At 41.1% G+C, this 27151-nt stretch overlaps 1 protein-coding gene and 1 pseudogene across 1 annotated transcript; both read right to left on the bottom strand.

The window, feature by feature from the left end:
- Positions 1–1254: 1254 nt before the first annotated feature.
- Positions 1255–5440, bottom strand: LOC131264557 (uncharacterized). The gene is made up of 3 exons (XM_058266840.1): positions 5293–5440; positions 3127–3289; positions 1255–1411 (listed from the first exon to the last, which is right to left on the bottom strand). Exons 1-3 carry the CDS (start codon positions 5438–5440, stop codon positions 1255–1257), a joined length of 468 nt encoding a protein of 155 aa, XP_058122823.1.
- A 16023-nt stretch (positions 5441–21463) lies between these two features.
- On the bottom strand, positions 21464–26456 carry LOC131264556 (uncharacterized; annotated as a pseudogene).
- Positions 26457–27151: the final 695 nt, after the last annotated feature.

Raw genomic sequence — 27151 nt, 5'->3', positions numbered from 1 at the left:
TAGCCCATTTATTTTAATTAAATTTCTGCGTTCAATTTTTTTCAATTCTTTCTGCGTTATTTCCTTTTTATTCATCTTAAGTAAAAATCAGGTAAGTTTATAGTTGAGTATATACTAAAATTCAAAAGAGCTACTTAAATCTAGGTTGGATTTCAATTTGTTCATTATACACATTTGTTCACATACATTCCTTTAATTCCTTAATAAGTATTAACTTCTACCGGTTAAAATATCATAGTAAATTGTAAAACCATCTTTGCAACACCTTTTGTTCCAGTTTTCTGGCTATTCACATTTGTCGAAATTGGTTTTCTGCTCTTCTGACAGCTTTTCAATCTGGCCTGTTTCCTCTGCTGCTTCGGAAGAGAAATAATTTAAATAAATTTAAAATATTTGTAGCATGGATTCGGATTCTGAGACAGAGCTTCTCCTTGGAACAAGCTTCTCTTTGCGCTATACGTTGCTAAAGAAACAGCGCAAAGACACTAACGAGATATGGAAACATCGAGAGCAAAACGGAGAATACTTCACTCTTTTTCCGAAGCTGTTGGAGCAAGAAGGCAAATTTTTTGAATATATGAGGATGTCCAAGGAAACATTCTTCTTCATATTGAAAAAGATAGAGCACCTCATCTTTAAGTTACCAACACACACACCAGCCATTTTTCCAGAAGAACGACTGATGGTAACTCTCAGGTAATCAAGACCACTTCACTAAATTGATTTATTTGTACATACTTCCATGCTTTACTTTAAACTACTATGCTAATGCTAATAACTACACTAAACTACGATTTATTAACCGCCACCCGTTAAACCATAGTTACCTACGAGAACGTTCAACCGTCCTACCCGTAATTTCTACATCTACATTCTACCCGACATCTACATGAAAACATATTTGGTGTGAAGTACAGAAAAACGAAATATCCCATACAAAATGTATGTACTACCCAGGTAGGCCTGTTGAACGATTATGGAGTAACAACCGAAAAATGCGAATATTTAAATTCCTTTGAAAACTAAAAGTTTCATGCCGATACGACAATCCATTAAAAAGTTATTTGAAAACAAAACTCCAAATCTACCCGGGTAGCCGGCTGAACGGGTGCACCCGTTAATAAGTTCATTTTATTTCATTTAACCATTCCAAAATATTGAATTTTTCTTAAATACTACTATATTTACACTACTATGTTTATTACTACGAATATACTACTATACTACTAACTTACTATATTTACAACTATGAAACTATATTAGTTCGTTTTGCTTTTTTTCTCTTACAATTCTATTAGTAAATGATAAAATTTCCTCCCGTGCATCCATCTGATCTTCTTCACTTAAGCTATCCAGAAGAGGAACTAAACTTAACATGAAATAATAGTTAGCGCTCTTTTCTTGCTTATCCTATATAATAATTTTCCTTCCGAGGGTCGACCATGGCCCAACAAACACGCGCGCGAAAAGTAACCCTTATTCGATCGAAGTCTGATTCGATGTCGCTACTAATTCAAAATCAGAAAACTGGGCTTGCTTAACAAAACCGACCCTTCTGTGCGTAATTGTTGGAATTTTGTGTTCTTAGTGTGTGTAAGAGTGAGAGAAAGAAGTGTGTGTAAGAGTGAGAAAGAGTAGATGGGAGATGGGAGATGGGCGGTTCGTGGTGGTTGGTGGGCTGTTCGTGGTGGTTGGTGGGTGGTTGGTGGTGGTTGGTGGGCGGTTGGAGGTGGGTGAATGGTCATCAGTGGTGGTAGATGGGTGGTGGGAGGAAGTTGGTGGGGTGGGGTGGTGGGTGGCTGGAAATGGGTGGTGGAAGGTGAGAGGTGAGAGTTGGGTAAATAATGGACATAGAGAGGTGAACAAAGAAAGAGAGGGATTGGGTGAGAATGAGAGGGATGGGGAGAAAACGAGAAAGAAAGAAAGAGAGAGTGAGAGGAGAGAGGAAGAAAGAGCGAGAATGCGAGCGGCATAGGACGGTATGTCCGAGCTGTGCGAGCAGGTAGCTTTACCTTCCGCGAAACGAACTACGCAAGAGATGGGGGATAGTTGCTTCCGCGATACACAGAAGGTGAGGGATAGCAAGTGGAAGAGTGTGCTGGCCGTCGAGTCGATACTGCGCTTTTCGCGAATCATCACACACATGGAAGGGTTCTACAGTACGAACGAATGAAAGAAGAAACCGGAAACGAGGGGAATAGCTCCAGCACGTATGGTCTAGAGAGAGAAGGATGTGCACCGGCAACATTGACTGTTCGGTAAGCTCAGGCTGCGAGTAAGTGCTTTTGACTTCTTTGAATTGTTTTGTTCCTGTTTGAGTTGATTTGTGCTATTGGCCGAAACAATGCCCAATTTAAATTTCCATAATGTGGATTATCATGCGTAGCAGGAGTTTCATGCTTAATTTACACGAGACGTAACAGATTTAAAAAAACACGCACGAATGTCAGTTTTGCTGTCACTTTTTTTTCGTTTCGTATCGATGCTACTATTCGTGAGCCGATCCAAATGAAAGCGCATTCAGTGTTGATTTGAATGTTCAACTGTAAAAAATTACAGAGAGGAGGAATATGTTCACCGTAATCTTTTGAACAAACATTAAACATCATCACAAACAACTATTTTCCATCGGCTTGGAATCAATACCAGTTGCGCAAATTTTTGCAAACCTATTTGTCACTCGACGACCGAAAACACATTTGCGCAGATTTTGCATGTGCTGTGTGGCACAGAAACTGGTACAATATGCTGTAATTCGGTTCAAGCCCCTGTCTTCGAAAAACCTCCTACTAACCGAGCTGTTCGATAGACGCGTTTGGTTTTTTGGTTACATTTTGCGATATAACAGTGCTTTCGCATACATATCGATGGGGGCTTCAATTAAAGGGAGACATCTTGCGCGTGAAGATCAGGCACTGGTCGAACAGAGAGAGAGTCAGATTATTTCGTAATTTTTTATCCCGCAATTCGTATTTGTATTTGAACCCACTTACCGCTCGGTAATTGTCAACACAATATACCTTCTGCGGAAAGACCTAGAAACTGTAACAGGGACGGCATGGAAGCTACAATGCCAGGGACTGCTGACGGGCCAGGTACCTGGCCTAAAAATCCTAGTTTTTTATAATTTCGTGACGCTCTTTTTCAAGCGCCACAAGTTCTTCCAAAATTACAGCGTCACTCCTTTTTTTTTGTGTGGGGATGGTTTTATGCGGGGTTTTAATGGGTTGCGGCGCTTCCTCTTCAACTATTTCTTCAAGACTCTCGTCTAAGTACTCTATTGGATACTCTGTAGAAAAAACATAAGAAATATTTTAATTCTGAAAATACCAAAATCAAAGTATCTTGTATTAATACCTTCCACTACTTCTAAGTTTCCCGTTCTGGGCCGAGAAACGAGGTTGTCAGCTAAAAACCTCATTTGATCCTTATATTTATATCGGATCGATTTTGATCCCGACCCAGATGGTTGATTTTCTTTCTCAAGATTACGTTTATATGCGTCTCGCATGTTGCGCCATTTATTCCGTGCGACGATCCCTGAAACATAATAATTTTCTTTAAAATCACGTAATATTTTCGACTTAAATATTAAAAAGGTTTTAAATTAAATACTTAGGCTAACCTATTATGTTATTTGTTTCTATATCTTTATTTTTAGGTTCTTATCAACTGGAATAACTTTTAAGTCACTATCGTTCTCATTTTGTATGGCCCATAACACAATAAGCGCCATTGTTTATGAAACTTGCGAAGCCATTTGGAACGTTTTAAACGAGGAATTTATGCCTTTTCCTACAATTTCCGCATTCAAAAAAATCGAAAAGGAATTCTTTGAGAAATGGAATTTCCCAAATTGCATTGGAGCCATTGACGGGAAACATGTTAGAATGAAAGCACCGGCAAGCTCCGGTAGTCAATATTTTAATTACAAAAAATTTCATTCTTTGCATCTGCAAGCTGTAGCAGATGCAAAATGCAAATTCATTACGATTGATGTTGGCGAGTATGGAAGCCGTAGCGATAGTGGTGTTTTCAATTCATCAACATTGCTAAACCTGATTAGTTCAAACCACCTGAACATCCCGGACCCAAAACCTCTTCCAGGTTTTTCACAAAACATGCCCCACGTGTTTCTGGGGGACCAGGGATACCCATTGAAAACATTTCTTCTTCGGCCCTATCCAGAGAGTGAAGATGCATCTAAAATACTGTTCAACAGTTCTTTGAGTAGGGCAAGAAGGTGCGTAGAATGCGCATTCGGTTTGCTTGTGGCCAAATGGCGATGCCTGAAAACCGAGCTTCAAGTAACTCCGGAGCATGTGTCTTTAATAGTGAAGTCAGTTTGCTTATTACACAATATTTGTATTGATTTGAAAGATACAATCCCAAATCCGGAAATAGTAATAGCAAACTGCAACGCAAACTCTAATAGGGCAAACCATTCCTCGCGTCAGGCCGTAGAAATTAGGGATTTTTTTAAAAACTATTTTTCTGGTTAGATAATACAATGGTTAGGTAATGTAATGAATTCAAGATTTGATAAATGAATTATGTATAGTTTATAATTTGTAGATATAGCAGTAGAGTATTTCATTGTGTAGTTGTAATTTTTGTAAATATATTACCGTAGGTTTAGAATGAATTTATTTATACAAGTAGTCTTTACATACCTGACAGATCCCATCTTCCATATTTTGCCATTGATGTTTTTCTATCAGTTTCTTAAATTTTAATATTTTCTTTCAAATGCATCAAATTATTCATCAACCATTTATACCCTTTTTTACATATGTTATATTTTCACTTTCTGCATTCATATGAACTATGTATATACAACAAAGTTATTGTTTGGAAACCCTCTCCAAAACTAACCATCATCCCAACACCGGCCACCTTTATCTGCCACCGCACCATGTGAAATGCTTTCTTGAACGCTTTTAACATAGTTAACCAATATGAAACAACTAATGCCTTAATAAAAAATGAACCTGAATCGTCCTGGTTTAATATATCAAAAACTGTGTCCAGCTGCAGCCCCATCATCCCTACACCGACCTCCTTTATCTGCCACCAAGCGACCTGAAATACTGCATCTGCAACTGAAATGCTTTCTTAAACGCATTGAACATAATAACTTATAACAATATGAAATAACTAATGCTTCAATACAAAAAATAAACTGAATCGTCCTGGTTTAACATATAAAACAACTGTGTCCGGCTAGATCGACGGTACGGAGTAGCCTCGTTGTTGGGATCACGGTATCAGTGATGATCGAATAATACATACCATGCACTTTCAGCTCAGCTCCAATTGCGTTCCATGCTTTAGATGTCACGTATTTATTCTTATAATTAGAATCTTTGTTATCCCACAGATGCCGGCGCTCTTGCACCAATAAAATTAATTTTTCCTCATCAATGCGGACGTCCACCATGGTTGCTGCTTATTCGTTGTATACAAACAACTATTTTCTGTTGTGTGGTCGAGAAAAAAGCCGCAAATTCAAGTTTATACAACCAAGTTCAGTTTGACAGATAAAATCGCACGACAAAATCAAATGATTTTGATTTTATCGTACGATTAAATCGTGCGAAGCCTGCAGCTGTCAAATCCCATACATTTTCGTCCGACAAAACATCGTGCGGTAAAGCAATGACACCAGCCTAATCGATAAGTTCACTGCAGTGAACCACGCACATACCCATAAAAAGAAGTATCTGTAAGATACGTTCACTGCGTAAATCCAATCGTTCATGCGCCGACCGACGTTCATGAACCCGCGCCGTCCCACGCATGCGCCGACCCGCACTTTGGGCACCATGACGGACAGAATGCAATGTGCCGCGAATAACAATTGATATAAAATGTTCCGCATTTGAATCAAAGTTAAACATTTTGTAGTGACACATTTGTGCCCAACTAAAAAGGCATATTTGTATGTGTCTTTCTGCATAAAAAGCTAACATTTTTTGTCAAACGCGAATAAGAAATTGAGTTTTATAATTTTGTCCAGACAAGTGTTCATGGTGTGGAGTGGCTAATTCGGCGCATGCGCCGACCGACGTTCATGAACCCACGCCGTCCCACGCATGCGCCGAACCGCACTTTGGGCACCATGATGGACAGAATGCAATATGCCGCGAATAACAATTGATATAAAATATTCCACATTTGAATCAAAGTTGAACATTTTGTAGTGACACATTTATGCCCAACTAAAAAGGCATATTTGTATATTTCTTTCTGTATAACAAGCAAACATTTTTTGTCAAAAGCGAATAAGAAATTGAGTTTTATAATTTTGTCCAGACAAGTGTTCATGGTGCGGAGTGGCTAAATCCGGTTCATGCTTTGCAAGAGTCCCCGCTGTAGCTGGCTGGCATTTGTTGCACTGAAATTCGATATTTGATAATTGCTAGCATATTTGTTATAACTCGCTGTATGTTTTTAACGACATCAAGTAGAAATGTTAGGCAATGCGTTATGAACAAAATTAAGTTGATTGACATGGCGAACATGTTTGTTTTGCCGTTATAACGTTAAGTCAAGCTGGCCCTAGTATACTCGGGCCCCGTCAAAAATATGTTACAATAAATTAAGAATTTCAAAACCGACCATAATTTTTTTAACCATTTAAATCTGATGGGGCACTAGCGCATCCATCACGCACCAACTCTTGTCCAACAACGCCGGTGATAGTAAAGACTTTTAAACGTTTTGGGCGTGGGCACTCGTGTAGATAAAAAGTCGATTACAATCCATGCAATCCAGGCGCGGGCTTTGGCCACGCGTGTATTGTGTATTATACTTTCAGTATTCACCGATGGCCGCCGGTTAGTGTTCGACTCCAGCTAGGAACATCTGATGACCCAAACGAAAAGGAACTACCAGGAGCGCAGACACAGCGAGGAGCATGCAGATAGCTAGCACGAAGACCATGCGGCGGCGTTAGTGCGAGGGAAGAGTTAGGGCCACCAAGGGGGAAGCGAGGATCATGTTTTGCTGGAATGAATTCCCGATGAATTTTCATGAACACCGGATGTGTATAGCAACCCTACCAACATTTCGCTATGGAAAATGACCGCTGCTTTTCTGTGAAGTGTTCGGCTACTTTTCCTATTAAAGCAGCTCCGTTCATTTCTGATGCAGCACCGGAGTTCATGAAATAATTAAAGTGTCTCGACTGTAGAAAGCCGCTGTAAGCTATGCCACGAGATGTCGCTGTAAGCTTTGTTTTGAAACTTAGCAAAAAAAGCCTTTTCCACAACTCTTGTTCCGTTTGTTCCTTTTTCTTCTGTTCTGTTCTGCCTTTCTCGTTCTGCTGCCTCGCTTCCCTCTGCGGTCCCTCTTGTAACCTCCTGTAACCTGATGTGTTATGCTCGCCTGCTAGCAGGTGTTCCGCCGTTCCTTCGGCTTTGGGAGTTGATATGTTGCCTGAGGGTGAAAGATGTATATATTTGTCTTTGTTATTAAAGTTTTTACTTACCATTTGATTCTGCCAGTCCGAAGCGTGTGGGGTGTTAATCTCGAATTGTTCCAGTAGTCCACCGAGAATCTTGTACACCCTCGGGTTTAACTAGGGTTTTCTTTGACCGCTTTGGTGTTTGCGTGACAGTACACGGACGCGTCGCTTGATACACACATGTGTATAACGCACGCGCGTTGACCTTGTAAATAGAACCACTAACAAGAACCAGCTGATTCTTGTTTTGCCACACTGGTGTGGCGACAACCGATCGCACCGTATGATTATTTTTGTTATATTTTCGCGCAGCATTAAATATACATATGCGCATGGAATTTCTTTGTGTTATCATTACAGTTGTTCGTCACATTTTTAACATGTAATAAAAGGTACTAAAATATGACCGAAAATGTTTGATTTAAATTTCAATACAAACTGGCGCTAGGCCCAGTGTACTGCCGGCGTCATTAACAGTGACCAAGCGCTTAAGTTGCATGTTTTTTATGTAACATGTGCTTTATACGTTAAGAACATGCAAACCAAAAGTGGATGCGGAGCAAGAACAGTACGAATGATGAAAGATGTACTTTTTCCTCTACGAGGAACTTTGCTTCATGCTTGATCGCAAAATACGAGGAACTTTTTCCTCTACGAGGAACTTTGGTTTATACCTAGCTTGCAATATGTTACAGATAAGAAATTACTTTTACAAAGATAGGCCATGCCAAAATCTGGTTAAAAACTAACTGCACAGCACTAACACTAACACTAACACTACATCCAACTGCAAGTTGTAATGATTTTTTTTTTCAGATTTCGATGTCGCCTCGCATTTTTCATTGCTTAGCATTTGATTGTTTCATGAGATTACGTCTTTTGGAAACTAGTAAAGATCTACACATAAATCTATAAACCAATTGGAGACAGCATTCGGAAGTAATGGATAAAAATCTAGCTCTTATCAAAAGCTACTTTTGTGTGCAAAATGCGCTCCAACATCTTCTTCTGCCGGAGACATAATCGTTTCCCAGCATAAGGTGAAATCATGTATTGACAGTTTAAAAGAGAGCAGGTTGATGGCACTCCTTAGTCAAAATGCATTAGTTTTTTAAAAGTTCGTAACCCTAATATAAATACATAAACTCGTGTAGCAACTGCTCAGGTGGATAGAAAATTAACCACTGCCGGACAAAGATTACCGTTACTTTGTAATTAACCTTTGATCTGAGAAACACGGCCTTAACGTTTGCATTAAAAAATAGACAAATTTTCGTCGACGATCAGAAAAAAATCAAACACGTGTATTGAATAAAGTAAATTTTATTGTAAGATTAAGATTTAATACTTTCAAAATAACTTCCGTCGGCCAGTTGGCCTTGGCCGAAACTTTGGCATAGCCAACCAAACCAACCATGTAGGAATGTTTTCAGTTGCTGTAAATGTTTTTTTTTTCGATTGGTTGTAGTTGATAGGCTTGAGGAAGGTTAGCAGTGTGTGATATTTCAATTATATTTAACCCGTTCAACTCCTCCGATCCTCTTTACATATGATTTACTGTGGCTAGGTATGTCCAAACCACTGAATCGTGCTCTTTATCGTGTTTTCTGATAAAGTTGATTTATTCCGGAAGACACTGCACACTATACTCTTCTCCATACGCCGGAAGTCTAAACAGGAAGAACAGCGACTTTGGGCAAATCCTACTCGCTGATTTTCATCCACGATATGCCGTTCTATGGGAGTTTAGGGACCACAAAACACTTTAAAAATACTGTAACAAGCTTCAAAAGTAATATAAAGTACTAGGCTTTTTTACCACTTGTCTTCTTCTGGTTTTAAATAATCGTTGGTCACGAGGTCCGCTATTAAGCTGGATGTTAAACACAAAATCAAACGTAGATGGTTGATGTCAAACTTGTTCTAAATTTAAACGAAAAGCTACTCTTTAATTTGCTTTTAACAGAAAGTTGCTAGACGCCCGAAGATAAAACTCGAAAAAGAATTCTATATTTCAAATATCAAATGGCGAACATGAATCCATAGCGTCGAACACCTCGCAATAATTGGCGTTCGAGATCATTGATTCAAATGATCAATGTATCGCTGGGATATATTTTTTATGTTTTGAATATAATGGACACACTTTGTGAATAGCCGAACATTTGTTAGTTTGATATGCATTCGTTCATTCACAGGTGTAAAACGTACAGCGGTAGCAATGGTAGCAACTGCGGGAGAAGAGTAAAAATTGAATGCGGGAGGAAAACAATCTCATCCGCCCTTCTTAGAACACAGCTTGAACCGGCAACTAGAAAACTTGTGATTTGTTTTTCTAGCGCTGGAATTGCTGATATGCATGTGCATGTGCATGCGCTAACAGATCGTTCGAATTGAATAATATTTGTCTATTTTCTCGTTGTCATTATAAGTATGTAACACACACACACGATTTTGTAATAACGTAAATGACAACATTCCCACATATAGAAATTCTGTCGAAGGATTCTTTATTCTATCGAGTGTTGCTTTGAAGAGACCGCACGAGAATGCTTCGAATGCTTTTGAAATCATACATCTTTGATCATCTAAAACACAATCATTTCCGAGGCGATTGAGAAGATATAAATATTACTGCATAGGTATTTAGTGAGACTATCTTTTGTCTGCATGATGCACTTGGCTAGGAATAAACATTAAGGAGCTATTTTTGTTTTATTTCTTATCTTGTGTGGGCATCGACAACAAATTTGAAAGCGTAAATGTTGTTTACGGTTAGAATGTTCTACCGTTGGTGGCAGCGCCGCTGCCATCCAAAGTTCAAAAATACGCTTTCCGTTCAAACTGTAACGGTTTATGCTTTCCATCCGTCGCTTTATTTCATTTTTCATGCAAAGTTTCACTCAAGAGCGGGATGAAAAATTTCGGCGCTGCAGCGCGAATGCGACGGAGCATAAGTCAGTCGCTGCGTCTCGCTCCGATCCACGGGGATAGGCCTGAGTTCATTCAAAATTGGTAGTAGGGAAAGGCTAGTGCAACTGCTATAGCAATTCTTATAGATACTTCGTTTTATGGGTGTATGCGGGTGAATTGCGTTCATTTTGGCTAGCTGGGTCGGTCGGACGCAGTGCGCCAGTTCCATGGTGGAAGGTCAGCTGGGGAGCCGCTGTAGCTGGTGGGCGAGGAGCGCTAGTACTATCGGAGTGCTGCGCTTTACCGCTCTCCAAGTAGGACGATGAGGAGAGAGTTGTACGGTGGGAAGGATCGCGAGCCGGTGAGAAATCATCATATCTGCTCTCCTTGGTTGACGTTGCGAGGGACCAACATTACCAACTTGCGAGAGAGAGAGACTCTCTCTCGGAGCCGCATCATTAATCTGAGCTCGTAACTCATCTCTCACCGTAATGATGGCGTTGCTAAGCGACGCCAGGACGCCATCAATCAACCGAAACACCAAGGCACTATGGGGAACTTGTATGGAACAAGCGGACATTACTATATTTAACGAGAGTCCATGGATATTTCGCAGTGTTTTGTTATTGTAGGCACGTGTCTTACTCAAAGCCATCATTGTAACCATTCTACAAGCTTTTAGCTTGTGTAAATAATTAATTATTCGATTTTTATCATATTTGAGCGCCCGAAGGTATGCAATGTACAGTACACGTAGTTTTGTAACAAAGAAATCTGTGATTTTTGAAATGTATAACCACCTGCAATTTTCAAAACTCTTTATAAAAACAAATTACAAATGTGTATTACAAAACATAAAAATCACATTTATTAAATGAGTTCAATTTCCTTCGTCATTTAAGCTTATTTTAATATGATCTGCTTGATTTACTACATGGTCAATTAACATATCTTCATTTTCTTTGTCCATTATGGTAAAAAAGTCTGTGACGATGGCTGGAAAGCAAAGCTTTTTCGTATTATGTATGTGTATAGCCCGCATAAACGTGTTTTCTAAATATTTCTCCCTAGACGATTTTCTTGCATGCGCTGCCCTATCTTACCTGAAACATTTATGACGCGCTTCTAATGCTTCTTCTCCTAAACACCCAAGTGGAATAGGGGTCTGCTATATAATATCCCGGGCATGTGCCAACACTTTATATACTGTGGCCGGTATTTTAAACCAACTATATAGTGATAAACATTTACGATAAGTATCTTTGCAATACGGGTCAAATTTGTCAGTATTTATGTGAGAGTGAATAGAGACCCAGAACAACGAAACTAAGTTTGGGAATATAAGGCGGGTCTGCGGTAAACGGTCGGGCAGTCGTAATCGAACCAAGCTCAGTGACAGTCGCGCTCGGAACTAGAACAAGTGGAAATAAAGAAGAAACTACAGTAAAAACTCCCCTCTCGTTATTTCTCTCTTTACATTTGGTGTCAGAAGTGGGATTGCGCTTCAACATTGCACGCTCGAGTTTTGCGAATTGTGCTTTTTGATTTTGCGCAATGGCAAGTGTAGAAGAATTAGTGGAACAATTTACCCGTATCGGCTTGGTGAAAAGGTGTGAGACCTTGGGACTCAACACAGACGGCACGAAGGAGGAATTGGCTGGTAGAATAATGGCGCATCGGGAAGGTGGAAGTCAAGACATCACGGGGGTGGATGACTATGCGGACGCCATAGGAAGGGACAGTGTATCGTCACGAGAGAACGTGAATCACGAGGTCCAGAGTGTGTCCATTCACTTTAAGGATGTGCAAGATTATTTGCCTACGTTCTCCGGAGCCGAAGATGTGTGTGCATGGGTGGTTGAGTTCGAGACGAGTAGCCAACTTTTCAAGTGGCATGAACTCCACAAGCTCATTTACGCTAAACGTGTGCTGCAGGGCGCAGCCAAGGCTTTTGTAAAAAGCATTCCCGAAGTGTCGTCGTGGAAGGAGCTAAAGTGTGCGCTAGTGGAAGAGTTCGAGGAAAAAGTGTCGAGCGCAAGTGTCCACGAATCGTTACGACACCGGAAGAAGAAGACAGAAGAAACATTTACGGAATACATTTACGCGATGTGTGCAATTGGGAAAAAGGGACACGTGGAAGAAGAATCCCTTTGCGAGTACATAGTGAAAGGGATAGACGACGATCCCTTGAACAAAGCCTGCCTGATCGCTGCGAAAACAATTAAAGAATTGAAAGGTCAAATGAAGGGATACGAAAAATTGGTCGCCCAAATTCGCGAACAACGTCAGAAGCGACCAGTAATCACAAAGATTACGGATGGCAACAATCCCAAACAAATAACAGCGGCCAGCGTAAAATGCCGTACCTGCGGGAAAATGGGACATTTTGCCAAAGAGTGCCCTAACAAAGTAGCAGGACCGGTTTGTTTTGGCTGCGGCAGACCAGGTCACCGAGCACGCGAATGCAAAGACAGACCGAGTTTTTCCGGGAACACCAATTTAGTCAGCGGCGACAAAGGGGGAACGATCACCATGAGAATCGGAACGAAAGAGCTAAACACCCTTTTCGATACGGGCAGCCAATACAATCTTTTGTCCGAAGAAGCGCAACAGGCCATACGATTCCCAAGCGTTACTCCGACAACAATGACCCTCAACGGATTCGGCGGCACAAGAACTGCGGCGTTGGGAACAATAGTGATGACAGTGACGATCGACCAAAATGAGTACAAGGAAATACAGTTCTATGTTGTTCCTACTGGAAGCATGTGTTACGAGGCAGTCATCGGAAGAGAGGCTTTGAACGATATGGAAGCGACGGTGACGAAAGACGGCATAAAAGTGCGCCCAAGTGGTAAGAACAAGGAGGAAGAATGTGTGTTTAGCGGTGACGTGTTTATTTGCGAGCCGGACAAAATAGTAGTACCACCCAAATTCCAGGAGGCAATCGATAGTGTCGTTAGTAAATACAACGAAGCATGGTGCGAACCAAAATTGGAGGACGGTCCAGTGAAATTGAGAATAGTCCCAAACGAAAGCATTGTTCCTTTTCGACATACACCGGGGCGACTTGCGTACCCGGAAGAAAAAGCCGTTAACGAGCAGGTGGACGAATGGCTATCAAAAGGGATTGTGCAAGCTTCGACGTCTGATTTCGCCAGCCGGGTGGTCGTGGTGAAGAAGAAAGACGGCAGCAGTCGTGTATGCGTCGATTTCAGGAAACTGAACTCGATGATACTCAAAGACGGATTTCCAATTCCGCGGATCGACGAGGTGCTGGAGAAGCTTCAGAGTGCAAAGTGGTTCTCGGTGATGGATTTAGAAAATGGATTTTTCCATGTGCCGGTCGACGAGGCGAGTAAGAAATACACCGCTTTTGTGACGAAAAAGGGGTTTTACGAATTTAATAGAGCACCGTTTGGGTTGTGTAACTCTCCTGCGGTGTTCATGCGCTTCGTCTACCACGTGTTTTTGAACTTGATCAATGAAGGCGTGTTAGAAGTGTACATGGACGATTTGATCGTTTACGCAAAAACGGCGGCGGAGTGTCTGTGGAAAACGGAGCAAGTGCTCATGACGGCTGCAGAACATGGACTCGCGGTGAAATGGAAAAAATGCATGTTTATGCAGTCCTCAGTCCATTTCCTTGGCCACTATGTGGAAATTGGCATGATTTCGCCAAGCGCCGAGAAGATCAATGCTGTGACCAAGTTCAGTGTACCGAAGAATGTGAAGGCTGTGCAGGCTTTTCTTGGGCTCACCGGGTTTTTCAGAAAATTCGTGAAAAACTACGCTCATATCGCTCGCCCCCTCACCAATCTTCTGCGTAAGGATACGGAGTTCGTGGTGGGAAGTCAAGAGCTGCTAGCCTTTAACCAGTTGAAGGAGATACTTGCGAGTGAACCAGTGTTACGGTTGTACGACCGTGAAGCAGAGACAGAATTGCATACCGACGCGTCGAAGGAGGGATATGGTGCGGTGTTACTCCAACGTTTTGAAGGAAAACTGCATCCGGTAGCGTTTTGGAGTAAAAAAACGACGGCCGCAGAGGAAAGAAAACATAGCTATGTTCTAGAAGCGAAAGCTGTGTTCCTGGCAACAAAGCAGTTTAGAAGATATCTTCTGGGTGTACCTTTTAAGCTGGTGACTGATTGTAATGCGTTTAAACAGACATTGAAAAAGGCTGAGGTACCTAGCGAAGTGTTACCGTGGGTAATGTACCTGCAGGATTTTACGTTTGAAGTGGAACATCGACCGGGATCGAGGCTTCGACACGTGGATTGCCTCAGTAGATACCCATATCGTGTAATGGTAGTGACGTCAGAAGTTACGGCGCGCATCAAGAACAGTCAACAGAAAGATGAAATGGTGAAAGCAATTTGTGAGATCCTACGAAAAGAACCTTATGGAGCATACCACTTGAAAGGTGGCATACTATATTATTTGAAGGATGGACAAGATTTGATAGTGGCTCCGCGAAGTATGCAAAAGCAGCTTATTCAAGAGGTGCATAACAACGGACATTTCGGTAGTCAGAAAACAATCCATACGTTGACACAGAAGTATTGGATTCCTCAGGTTGAAATGAAAGTGAAACAAGTCATCGGAAATTGTGTGAAGTGCATATTGTACAATAAAAAATTGGGTCTGAAGGAAGGGTATCTTCATCCTATAGAGAAGGGCGACAAACCGCTGCACACGTTACACATCGACCACGTCGGCCCAATGGACGCAACGTCGAAGCAATACCGGTACATACTAACGATGGTGGACGGATTCAGCAAATTTGTCTGGCTGTACCCGACTAAAACTACGAGTGCGGAGGAGACGCTGCGGAAGATAGAAGAATGGTCGTCTGTGTTCGGGAACCCAGAACGAGTGGTGACGGATCGAGGAGCGGCATTCACGGCAAATTCATTTGCGGAGTATATGAACACCAACGGGATCGAACACGTCGTTTGCACAACAGGGGTGCCTAGGGGTAACGGACAAGCGGAGCGAGTTAATCGTACGTTGCTCAACATGTTATCCAAGTTGTCTGCCGAGAATCCCTGCAAGTGGTTTAAGGAGGTCCCAAGGGTTCAGAGGGCGATTAACGCACACGGGCATGCAACTACTGGTAAATCACCTTTTGAGTTAATGTTTGGCGTGCGAATGAAGAATCTAACTGATGATAAGCTGGGAGAAATATTGCGGCAGGAGATATATGAGGAATTTGAGCGAGATAGACAGGAAATGCGGTACAATGCAAGAAAGGCTATTGAAGAAGCGCAGCTAGCTCAAAAAAAAGAATTCGATAAAAAAAGGAAACCAGAATCGGGTTATGTGACCGGGGATTTGGTAGCTATACGAAGAACGCAGTTTGTGGCTGGTAGGAAACTGGCAAGCGAATATCTGGGGCCCTATCAAATTGTGACTGTGAATCGAAACGGTCGTTTTAAAGTTAGAAAAGCCGCTGAATGCGAAGGGCCGAATATAACAACGACTAGCATTGACAATATGAAGCTGTGGGCATATGCTGTCAATGAAGAGGAGCTAGAATCTTCAGAGGAAGAAGCATAGTGCCTAGCAAGGGTCTGCGTTAGGCGTCAGGAAAGGCCGAATGTGAGAGTGAATAGAGACCCAGAACAACGGAACTAAGTTTGGGAATATAAGGCGGGTCTGCGGTAAACGGTCGGGCAGTCGTAATCGAACCAAGCTCAGTGACAGTCGCGCTCGGAACTAGAACAAGTGGAAATAAAGAAGAAACTACAGTAAAAACTCCCCTCTCGTTATTTCTCTCTTTACATTTATAACTTTCTGGCAGCTTATGGTTATCAATATATTCCTAAACCTTCCTATCATATCTTTATGGACATTAAGAACAGTACTAGCAAATTCAGGGGCGAAAAATATTCGACGGCAAACATTCCCTGAGGTGCTTGTTCCTGAAGATCCTGCTCGAGGTTGGTCCACTCTCACACCGAATGCATCGTAGAGGTTTTGTCGAATTAATTTTGTCTGCGCTTCATATTCTGCGGTGTACTCATGAGTAACCTTCCATTTCTTAAATGTGAGTCTAAAGGAAATATTAAATAAACACTGATGAAACCGCAACCAGCAATGTAGATATGGGGATATGCCATGCAATAATGCGGAAGGTTGTGGGGTAAATCCTGTTTCAAGCACAGGGAGCTATCGGATACGTTTTGCTCTATCGATCGATATGGTATATCCACCAACAAGTGTTCATTTTCAGGATACTTGGTTCACTAAGCAATCGCGAACGTTGAAAGTTATCTATCGATATAGCAGTGGATAAAACGACTGTCAAACGCGAACAAATTTGTCGAGTAGTTGCTATATCGATAGATATTGCTATCGCGAACGCTAAAAGATGAACCCTATCGATCGATATACTATCCACTGCTAGGGACCAGTCGATAGCGAGTTAAACGTTCATTTTTGATGGTGGTACACTAAAAAATCGACACGAATCCACAATAACTAACACCAGTGAGCCACACAATTCGTTATTTCCACCAAATTCACTGTTTTTATTGATATTTCTTTTCAATTATTTTCATCTGTTTACCAAATGTATCACTTGAGCAGAAAAATAAGGATACTTGGATCCAGCTGGATGACGATTGTCGTCCAGGCGATTTTTAAATCCATAGAAAAGTAGCTAATTAGCAGCCAGAAAACTGGTTGCCTTATCGACCGATAATTTTATATCGACCGATTCAGAAAAAGCGAACGCGATGCAAAATTCGAGTAGATAACTTTATCGACCGATAAAAATGCATCGATCGATTGGTGAAACCTACTTCGTTCGCGATAGGCATCACAGTTAGATCACTCATCTGAACAGGAATTGCACCACAAATAGAACAACAGATGCCTGGTTGTTCCGTAATCACTGATAAAAAAAAAACGATTACACACAGCTTGACAGCTATGATAATCGACTGATAAGCGTGTTTACAAAGTAGAATCAAGAACTTGACTGTTTAGATCATTTTATTTTCAAATCGTTTTCAATGTTTTTTGATAGAGACCAGGAACGATTAGCAGAGTGCTTTTTTTCGAAATTACGGTTGGGGTTGATCCGGGTCCATGCCGGCGGTGAAACTTTGCTAAATACTTTAAAACTAGTTAAACTATGTTTCTAAACACTAATTAGACCAGAACACATCGAAACATTTTTTTGCTGCATTATCAAAGTTGAAAAAGCGTATTTTTTCCATAATGCCACACAGTTTTACTTGGCAAAAGTGAGTAAGACATGGTAAATGAGCATATTAAATATTTTGTTATGAAAGCTGAACATATTACCTTTCTAACGATGTATAAAACATCATGGTCATAGTTTAAATACTTGTAAAACGATTGCCATCAAGCAATCAATAAAAGTTCGCTAGCGCGGACCATTTTTTATCACTTTTTTTACTTTGACAGATTATTTCTCGAAATCTACTAGTCCTAAAGGCTAAAAATTTGGATTGGTCTTAGTTAACTGAATTTATCATACTCTCCATCGCCTAATGTCCGCCTTTTCCCCATAGTGCAAGGCGCCAAAATCACCACCAATGTCCATGCTCTTATTTGACCGGAACGCCGAGCACCGATCACACAGCCAGCCACAACCATCGGCAATCGTAAACACATTCCGCGACGAACCAGTAGCGCCAACACACTTCATGTGGAACACCCGGTCGCAAGGACCCGAGCAAACCAGCTTGTCCATCTCTACCAAGCCAAAGCACAACGCGCACGGCATCCTTTCAGGGACAGAAGTCCAAACAGTGAGAAACACAAGCAATTATTCGCCAACCGAACACAACAACAGTCGTGCCAAACAGCAGATTGCACACAACGTACAACAACAGTGATTAACGTGATCGAAAGCAAAAGACGACAAAAGACGTCCGGACTCCAAGATACCAGGCGAGCAACTGATCTGAACTGAAGTTGCATCGATTTCAGTCACGTCGCACCTCGAACTAACCCAAAGTCGCCTCGATGACAGCAAGAGTTCGAGGCGTTTTGGATGTCCGTGCGCGTGAATTTGAGTGAATTTGAGTGAATTTGAGTGACTTTGTGTGACGTCAGGGGCGTTCCCCTCCCGAATCCCCTCGCTGAATCCTCTACCCATTTACCCCATGCCCCGGGACTCCCAATGCCCGGTGCAAAAATGTCATCCCTTCAGAAAAGCAAACAACACCAGCCTTGAACTTTTAGTATATTTATTAAACACACACTTTATAAATTTCAAACTTACATTCGCTTCAAACATCTGAAAATAGAAGATTAAACGAGCTGCATTATTCTGTTGGGGTATTTTCACGTTGTTTTTTCTTACCCGAGCTACATGCTGCGGAACTGCTTGATGGTGGTTGATAACTTTCTTAGCACTTTTCATGGGACATATAGCCTATACCTACCGATTTTCTATACTTTAAGCTAGGCAATGATATGTTAAACTTCTGTTGTGCATATTGCTTTTAATTAACATTGATTTCACTTCGAAATTTATTAGAATCATTTTCGGCTGCCAACCCCGCGATACGAAGTTGCATCGCACGAAGGCTTAAGATAGGCTTAAGATTTGCTTAAAGGAAGTTAGAATCTTAAGCCTATTTTGAGTGACCGTGCGAGTGAATATGAGTTACCTTGATGAACTTCCCCATCCCCGATCTTGAAATGTAATCCATCCCTTCGGAAACGAACACAATACCGAAGTCGTAAATTCACAACAGAATTATTTATTTCTCACACCAACTTGCATTCTATAAGCTTTACAAATCTTTTCACTTTATTTATCTGATTATAGACAAATATGCGAGATTTATTATTATGTTCGACGATTTTTCACGTTCACGTACTTACCCGATGCGGTACGGCTAGAACTTGGTTGTAGGTTTTTGTAGTACTTTGCACGGCTGATATGGCCTTTACTTACCGTTTTAACATTTGTCACGCATGTTACAATCTCCTCGTATCTAGATTTTCTTCATTGAAATTGGTTTTAATTTGCATAATTTTGCAAAGGCTGCCTGAACTTCCACTTACAACGAATGAAAACAACAAACTGCAGAGCCCGCTGAGATGTCAAATTATATGGCGAGGGCTCTATGTTGTTGCACGATGAGCAAGTTTGTGGACATGCGGGGTAACATACATAGTGGAAACATGGAGAAACGGGTGGAATCTGAGTGAACTGAGTGATTTTTTTCAGCCGGGAATCCTTCAACTTGTCGAATCCTTCGAAACGAAAACAACAAACTGCCCAGCTAGCTTGGATGTCAAAATGTTGAAATGCAAAATCCGTGATTCTTTGTCATTGTACTTGGAGCGTTAAATGGAAAACGTTGGATCAGTCAAATTTTTGCTAAATTCATAACGAATGTAAGTATTACGGTTTAGTTCCTCCCAAATTTTATAGAGTGCACAATAATTGGAGTGATATGTTACATTTTTAGGATAGAAAAATGGAAAATATAATTCGAACCATGAATCAGATGAAAACTGAACTAGCTGCACATCGAGAGCAAGTAGGTGTTAATACGGTGCAGTTGTTTAAGCTGACGAAAGTAAACATTGATCTAAAAGCTCAGTTATCACAGTTGGTAGATAAGGTGAATTTGCCAGCAGAAAGATACCATCCTACAAGCAGTTCTAAACCGCAACGTCCTGATTTTCACCAGTCATTTGTGAGCTGCCTGAATGAAATGGACGAGCTGGAGGCACATCTTTTGGAGCCTGAAAAGTTCAACAAGATGGAAGAGTGGTTGGCAAGCGAAATTGAAACCAATGATAAAAGGCAGCGTATGCACGAAACGTTCTACAAATTGTTTGACAGAAGCTTCCTTCCCGGATGTAGCTGGACTGGAGCAGCTCGTAATGGAAATAAAATTCCATTTATAGTGTATCAGAACATTTTCCAACTGGTAAAAACTGTTGCGGAAAATCGTCAGTGCACACTAGCCAACGAAGAAGTAAAGAGCTTTATAAAATGTAAATTAGCGAACGCAATGCAGCACAAGCTGAAGGAGTTATAAAAAGCGTGTGTCACAAAAGAACTAAAAAACTTTGAATCTCAAGTTAGTTTAGCTAGTTCAGTTGGTTGTGGTATGTTAGATTAGTTTATTTTCTTGTAATGTACTGATCTTCGAACTATTGTGCTATGGATATACAGGGTGCCCGAGGTAAATTTGACAGTTTAGAAAGGAATTTTTGTCAAATGTATGTTAAATGTTAAAAAAAAATTTTCTTCTACAAAGTTTAGCTTACCATTTTTGCCGCATTTTTTTTTGTTTACCCCCCCCTCCGCGCCGATGGCTGCCTGCCCCCGCTTCCGGAACCCCGGGCAAGCGTGGGCAGTTCGTGCCGGCCATAGGCCAGTTCTCAAAATCTCGATTTTTCGATTGCGAGCTAGCGCTTTGTGGTCTTGGGCAATGTTGTAGATCTCGATGAGATAAGACTTTTTGGTTAAGGGACATTTTCCCCTCCGACCCCTCCTTCCTTCCGCAAATATGCATTTTCACCACTGTTCGGCCCAAGTGGCCGACGTTTGGCCTCCCAGCTCCCCTGACCTTAATCCTATGGATAATTTTGTGTGCGGCACAGTTGAGCGGGACACCAACAAGGCCTCCTGCAATACCAAAGCGGAGCTGGTGGCCAGAATGGTGGCCGTGTTTGCGGCCATCCCCAGAGACATGGTTGGCCGGGCATGCGCGCGGTTCCGGAAGCGGGGGCAGGCAGCCATCGGCGCGGAGGGGGGGTTAAACAAAAAACAATGCGGCAAAAATGGTAAGCTAAACTTTGTATAAGAAAATTTTTTTTTAATGTTTAACATAAATTTTATAAAAATTCTTTTCCTATTCCCTCAGGAACTGTCAAATTTACCTCGGGCACCCTGTATGTGTAAGTTTTGTTATGTTTGATTAGTTTAATTTTTTTCCGGTTTTTTGATCGTTGAACTATGATGTTATGTATATATGAAACTCCTAGACTTTATGAACATGAATGGTTGACTATGTATTCATGAATTAAGTTAATATAACATCTATCACACTTACAGCTATTTACACTTGTTTCTTATTGGAACGTATGTAACAATGGGAACAAAGCGAGAGAGTCGGGTGGGATAATTGGTAGTATTGAAGGTCGTGATAGAAATGGTGATGGAATGAATACTGGTACTAGCTTACATAAAATATTTGAATATGGCATTTCCACTGGTCTTGCCTGAACATTTGGCTTTGAAAATATATAATTCAGTAGATGATCATCATCATCACCGGCTAACTTCAATCTGAACAGTTCTTCACTAGCTTCGATCTGGTGTCCATATACAATATAAGAGTTTGGGGAAGTTTTCTTCGCCTTAACAAACTTTACAATTGATTTTTCTTTGGTAAGAAACCATCGGTTTTGAAAGCTTGGCCCTAAAAGAAAATCCTCCGTAACGCGAAAACTACCATTCCGTTTTAATTTTGGATACACTGGAGCTATGCGATAGGCTTTTTTTATCCGACCAAGTTCGTAAAGTCTGCCAGCCACCTGTTCCACAATTTTTGTCCGTGATCTTACACATGATTTCACAAACCTTAAATTTTTCTCTAACACATAGGCAGAAAACTCATCCAGTGTTCCAAACTTTTCCACCTCTTCAGCAACGTGTTGGAGATTATGGATGTTGCTCGTTAAATGACATTGACCATAATGTGCTCCGAAATTACGGACAAAATCATCCAACAATCTTTTTGCCAGTGGCCAATGCCGTTCATGTGCTCGTGACGAAAATATGGTCACAGCGCAAAAATAATGAAGAAAATGATTGAAGACTCAGTTGGTCATGCAGTTTTTAAAAACAACAGCACTTACATATTATAAGAATGTACGAAATTCTGTTGCCTTATATAAAGGAATCTCGTTAAGGTGCCGCATCCGGCGAGGTATATTAACGGGCAGGCGTGTCTTAACCAAGAAATTTGAAATTGATTCCTTCTTTCGTGACAAATTTTCCAAGTTGACCGGTTTGTTGGATCATAAGTTCCCCAACAACTTTTTGGTTGCCCCTTCATCGATGAGGTAAAGACGGTCACCTACAGGGACTCCATCGATCATGTTGAAATCGTTTAGATCTTCCAGAGGTGTCCGCCATTCTTCATGGTGTTCTCTATCGACACGAGATCTGAAACCAGCGTCGGTTCGGGGTGTGGCATTAGTGGAATCAAAAACTATTTTTGATCCCGGTTTAATAGTCCTGCCAACAGCTGTACATTTTAAGCAACCATGCCTCGCATTAAAATTCATCGTAGCTGGAAATATATTTCCATTTATTGTTAAAATGTTCTAAAAAATATTGTTAATGCATCCTAACATACCTTTCAATGTGGCCCGCATCGGTAAATCGGCAATAAAAGCACGAAGGCGGAAAGGAATCATCTTTTCACCGAATCTAAACTCTCTACGCTAGAGATCATTTATTTCTTACACCAATGGTCTTAGAAATTCATCCAAGTTTCCCGGTTTAGTTCGACCCCCAAAGGTTCCAACAGCCATCATTGGATGCTTACCCAATTCAACCACCCTTATCTGAATTGGCCACAGCTGTTGGAGAGAACTTTCAAACAGGGGTAGCCCGAAAATCGATACATCAACCGTAAATTGCGAAACCTCCGGAATGACGTTTCTGAAAGCAAAAACGGCAGGATATTTATTATTTGCTATATTAATAAATTTGTATATTGTTGCCAAATCAGCGAATGGTCCAATGCAGTGAGACAACTGATTAATATACGAGGAGGTTAGATGAGGCACGAGGAGTACGGTCGGGCCAACGTCCCATCATGAGAGGAAGGAGAACGAGAGCGGAGTTTATCCATTACTCATCGATCAGCTGATAGCTCTCGATCGAAGCTGATAAGCTATCAAGGCACGTTGACCCACCAGAATCCAAGTAAGATAAAGATAGAAGTGAGAGAAAGAGATGCTAGAAGTGAAGCCTTCCTCGGTGGTGTGCGGAGAAAGGCTTTCTTTTGAACTGTGCCACCGCCGAGGAAGGACTACATAAATTTTAATACTGGTGTAAAAGTATTTAAGGTTTAAGTCCTAAAAAAAAAGTTAAAGGTTACTAAGCGGTTTAGTAAGACTTAGTTTTTTAACATATATACTCACTCGAAATAGTTTAGGATGACTTTTTTTATTCCATAATACCATAATCGACCATTTGCGATCTGTTTGATCTGACTACCAACCTTATAGGGTGTTTTCATTAGCGTTCGAGAAGTCTTCGGAACTTTACCGTTGGTATTTTTTCTAATTATCCCCAAGGTGGCTCCCACAGCAAAACTAGACAGCCGATACGTTACGGCTACATGTCTCAGTGCATCAAATAACGATAAATAGTTTACAAAACTATAGCGACCATCCTCTTCATCTTGGTCTTAGTCCTCAGCCGTTATATTTTCCTCGTCTACATCCTCCCACTCATCTTCACTGTTATTAGGGTTAGGATCATTAGAAGCACTCGATAAAAATTAATCCGGAGTTACATCTACAATAAAATTAATAATCTATATATAAACATTCTTCCGTGGAAACTAACGCGTAACGCTAAGGTCGGAACGACTGCAGTAAGAATGAGGCAGCATGCGCAGGAGAACATGTGCCGGTGAGAAAGAGCGCGGTAGTGTAGACCAGAGATACGGATTCTGCACTCGCTGTATTCCCAGCGTGCAAAATCGTCATGCTATCTCGTTTTGTTGTTAACAATTGTCAATTAGACAGAACGAGAAAGCACGATGATTTTGCGCACTGGGTTGTATCACTGTGCTCTCTCGGTGCCATGCCGCTCACGATATGAAAGAGCGAGCGGGTGCAGCCCAGAGGTGTGCAACTTGCGCTTCGAACTAATCGGTAGTTAAGTAGAAGGCTATGCTCTTGGATAATGGTTTGCAAGCACTGCTTGATGCTTTCTCGATGTACCGTAGCGTAAAGTTCTATCGAGAGTGAATGAGCTTGCGGTATGAAAGAGCACGTACTACTGTGTCCAAAAAGTAACCCAAGGGGATTTTTGAAATATTTCCGGCCCCTGGTCCGACCCGTTTTCGCGTCGAAAACGGGTCGGTCCAGGGCACGATGCGCAGTAAATTTCGACCCGATTTGACAGCGATGTTGACGGACTGTCAGTTTCAAATTTGATGGTGGGTTCAAATTCAAAATGGTGGGTTCGAAAAAAATTATCCATCTAGGTTCAAAAATAATATCCTCTCTAGGTCTGTTTTCCCTCCTCATTCCGTTATCTTTCCTCTTCCCTCTCCTAGCCACTACCTGTAATGCACACTTGATTCGATATTCTTTCTTTTTTTTTTACTGTCGCGGTCGTGGTTAACAGTGGTCGTGATTACATTGGTGGTAGCTGTTGAAGAGAAATTTTTATTGTTTGGTTAGTGAGGATTGAACACTTATCGTTATACATACCATACGATGCGCAGACCGGTTGATCTATCGGCGATGTTGGAAAGTGTCTTGTTGATTGTCTGTTTTATTTTACGTAACGATGGATACATTTTCTCAAAATTGCACTCGCTCGAAATAAGGTGGGTAGTATAAAATTATGAAACTAGAGGTTGGAGTTGAAAAATTCGACGAAGTTTGAGCAATTTAATAATGTGTTTGATTTTTCCATTGTGCTGTTTTTTTAGATTTTAGCACTTAATTGACGGTGACTGCAGCATGTTTTGGTCAGAAAACACCCGCCAATAAAGTGTTTAGTGTGGAAGTATTCATGCTACGACATCCACCGGGACAATCAATGAGAAACCCACCGAAACAACTGAAAACCGGCTCTGGACATTCCATCGTCACTGTGTACCTTTTCAAATTCCACCAGCATCGACAAATCACGGTAATTATTGAAATCACGTTACAAAGATATGACTTTTTATTTTTGCAATTTATAAGACAACTACTGTGTATCATTTATTTTTATCAGGAGCTTTCAAACGCAACCTTCACAACCATTACATATCATACCAGCATCTCAGCCATCGATTTCTGGCAAGTGAATCAGAGAACAACTCTTCTTTCATTAGTTGCATGAGTTTTGTCGTCTGCAAGGCTTGCTTTACATTGAGTTTGAGTCCCATTTTATCTTTCCCATTGTTTCGTTTCGCCAGCCAGCAGTCGCTTCATGATGCTAAGATCGATAAGATGCAAACGATCCGCTACCACGACATCCTGGAGTATGTAAAAAAATTTAAATCTTAAAGAGGTGTCATCGTTCTTTGGTGTTCTGGACAGGCACCTTGCCTGAATCCTCCATCAGTTCATTGTGTTGCTTGTGTCCCAGAAAATACAATGGTGCGAGCAACGCTGCCTTATTGACCTACGACGGTACATTTCTGGCAACTGTTACAACGAGCATGTCCTACTACACCTGTGAAAATTAAATGAAAGAAAAATTAAATACATGTGAAATTGTCTGCCGATAAGTTTTGTAGTCAACCTGTTATGAATGCTCTTGCTGAAGTGTCTGCAATAATGGCCCTTAGATGTATCGACACATGTTTCCAGTTGATGTTTACTCCATATTCCACGAGGTTGTTCATCTCCGTGACCATGAGACGTAAAGATTCCTCAACGTTCGTCGGCTTCCTCCTACAATAGAAAATAGTTCTCGTCATCACTGGTACTTTCGGCATCTCACGGATATTACATAATATTGGGCAAAACTCCATGATGCCAATTTTATGCAATGGTAATCCATCCATTGATATATGTTGCCATGAATAAGTGTAGCATTACTAAAAAACAAAAAAAAAATTAGTTATTTACACCCACAATTATAATGCTTCAAAAATGCATCCGATATGGTACCAATACTGGCCGCCACTTATTTCCAATATCTCGATCGATGGCTTACGGTTGGTTCCCAATAATGTTCTTGCACTTTTAGGTAAGCTTACTGCCTTAGCTTTTTCATAAGGTCCAAGGTCATATCCACGCTCCAGAGCGTTTCGTTGTTATCGATATTCGATTCGCCATACTTTCGCAAACATTTTAATTCGGGTTTCCGCCACATTTTCAAGAGATTTCTTGTACAAAATAGACACCAAGCTTTTACAACACACTGCACGACCGTTTGTTTCAAAATGTAAACAATTCTTCAACGGGCTGTTGCTCACACACACAAGTCTATGCTGTTGGCAACATAACGCGAGAGAAAAGGACGGAACGACAGAGCAGACAGCATTTGGATTGTCATTAGGAAGTGAGGGGTATGTCAAACGGTGGCGGAGTGGTTGCGGGGTAGCTCTCCCGTCGTGGAGGGGTTTTTTTGTATGGAACTTTCATGGGTTCGGGTCGAAACGTCAATTTGGCGCTCCTTGGGAAGGTGACTTTGGTGCTCAAACTGGGTGCGTCAAAGGTATTGGTGGATTGTTATTTTTTTATTGTTGCTATATGTGTTTTTGATTTTTACAACAAGTTTCATGTGAAAATATTCATCCGGAGAGGAGATACGATTTATTTTGTGCGCTACTACACGCATGGCCCTCGTTTGGCTAGTTTTTTGGTTCTGGCTTATTCCTGGCACGGTATTTATTCGATTGATTGATTGTTTTACAGTCTGAAGCATAGTTACAAGTCTCATCTACTGGAATAATGCACTTCGTCTTGTCAATTTAGCCGGATAGCGCTGTTTCACCCTCTTCAACGCAACGCCTTTTTTCCAAAAAATTCATTGATTTTGGTACCAGTCGAGTTCCAGACCCAAAA

This window comes from Anopheles coustani, chromosome 2, assembly GCF_943734705.1.
Source record: "Anopheles coustani chromosome 2, idAnoCousDA_361_x.2, whole genome shotgun sequence".
Classification (NCBI taxonomy): domain Eukaryota; kingdom Metazoa; phylum Arthropoda; class Insecta; order Diptera; family Culicidae; genus Anopheles; species Anopheles coustani.
The sequence above is the reverse complement of the archived record's forward strand: the minus strand, read 5'-3'. Positions and strand labels throughout refer to the sequence as shown.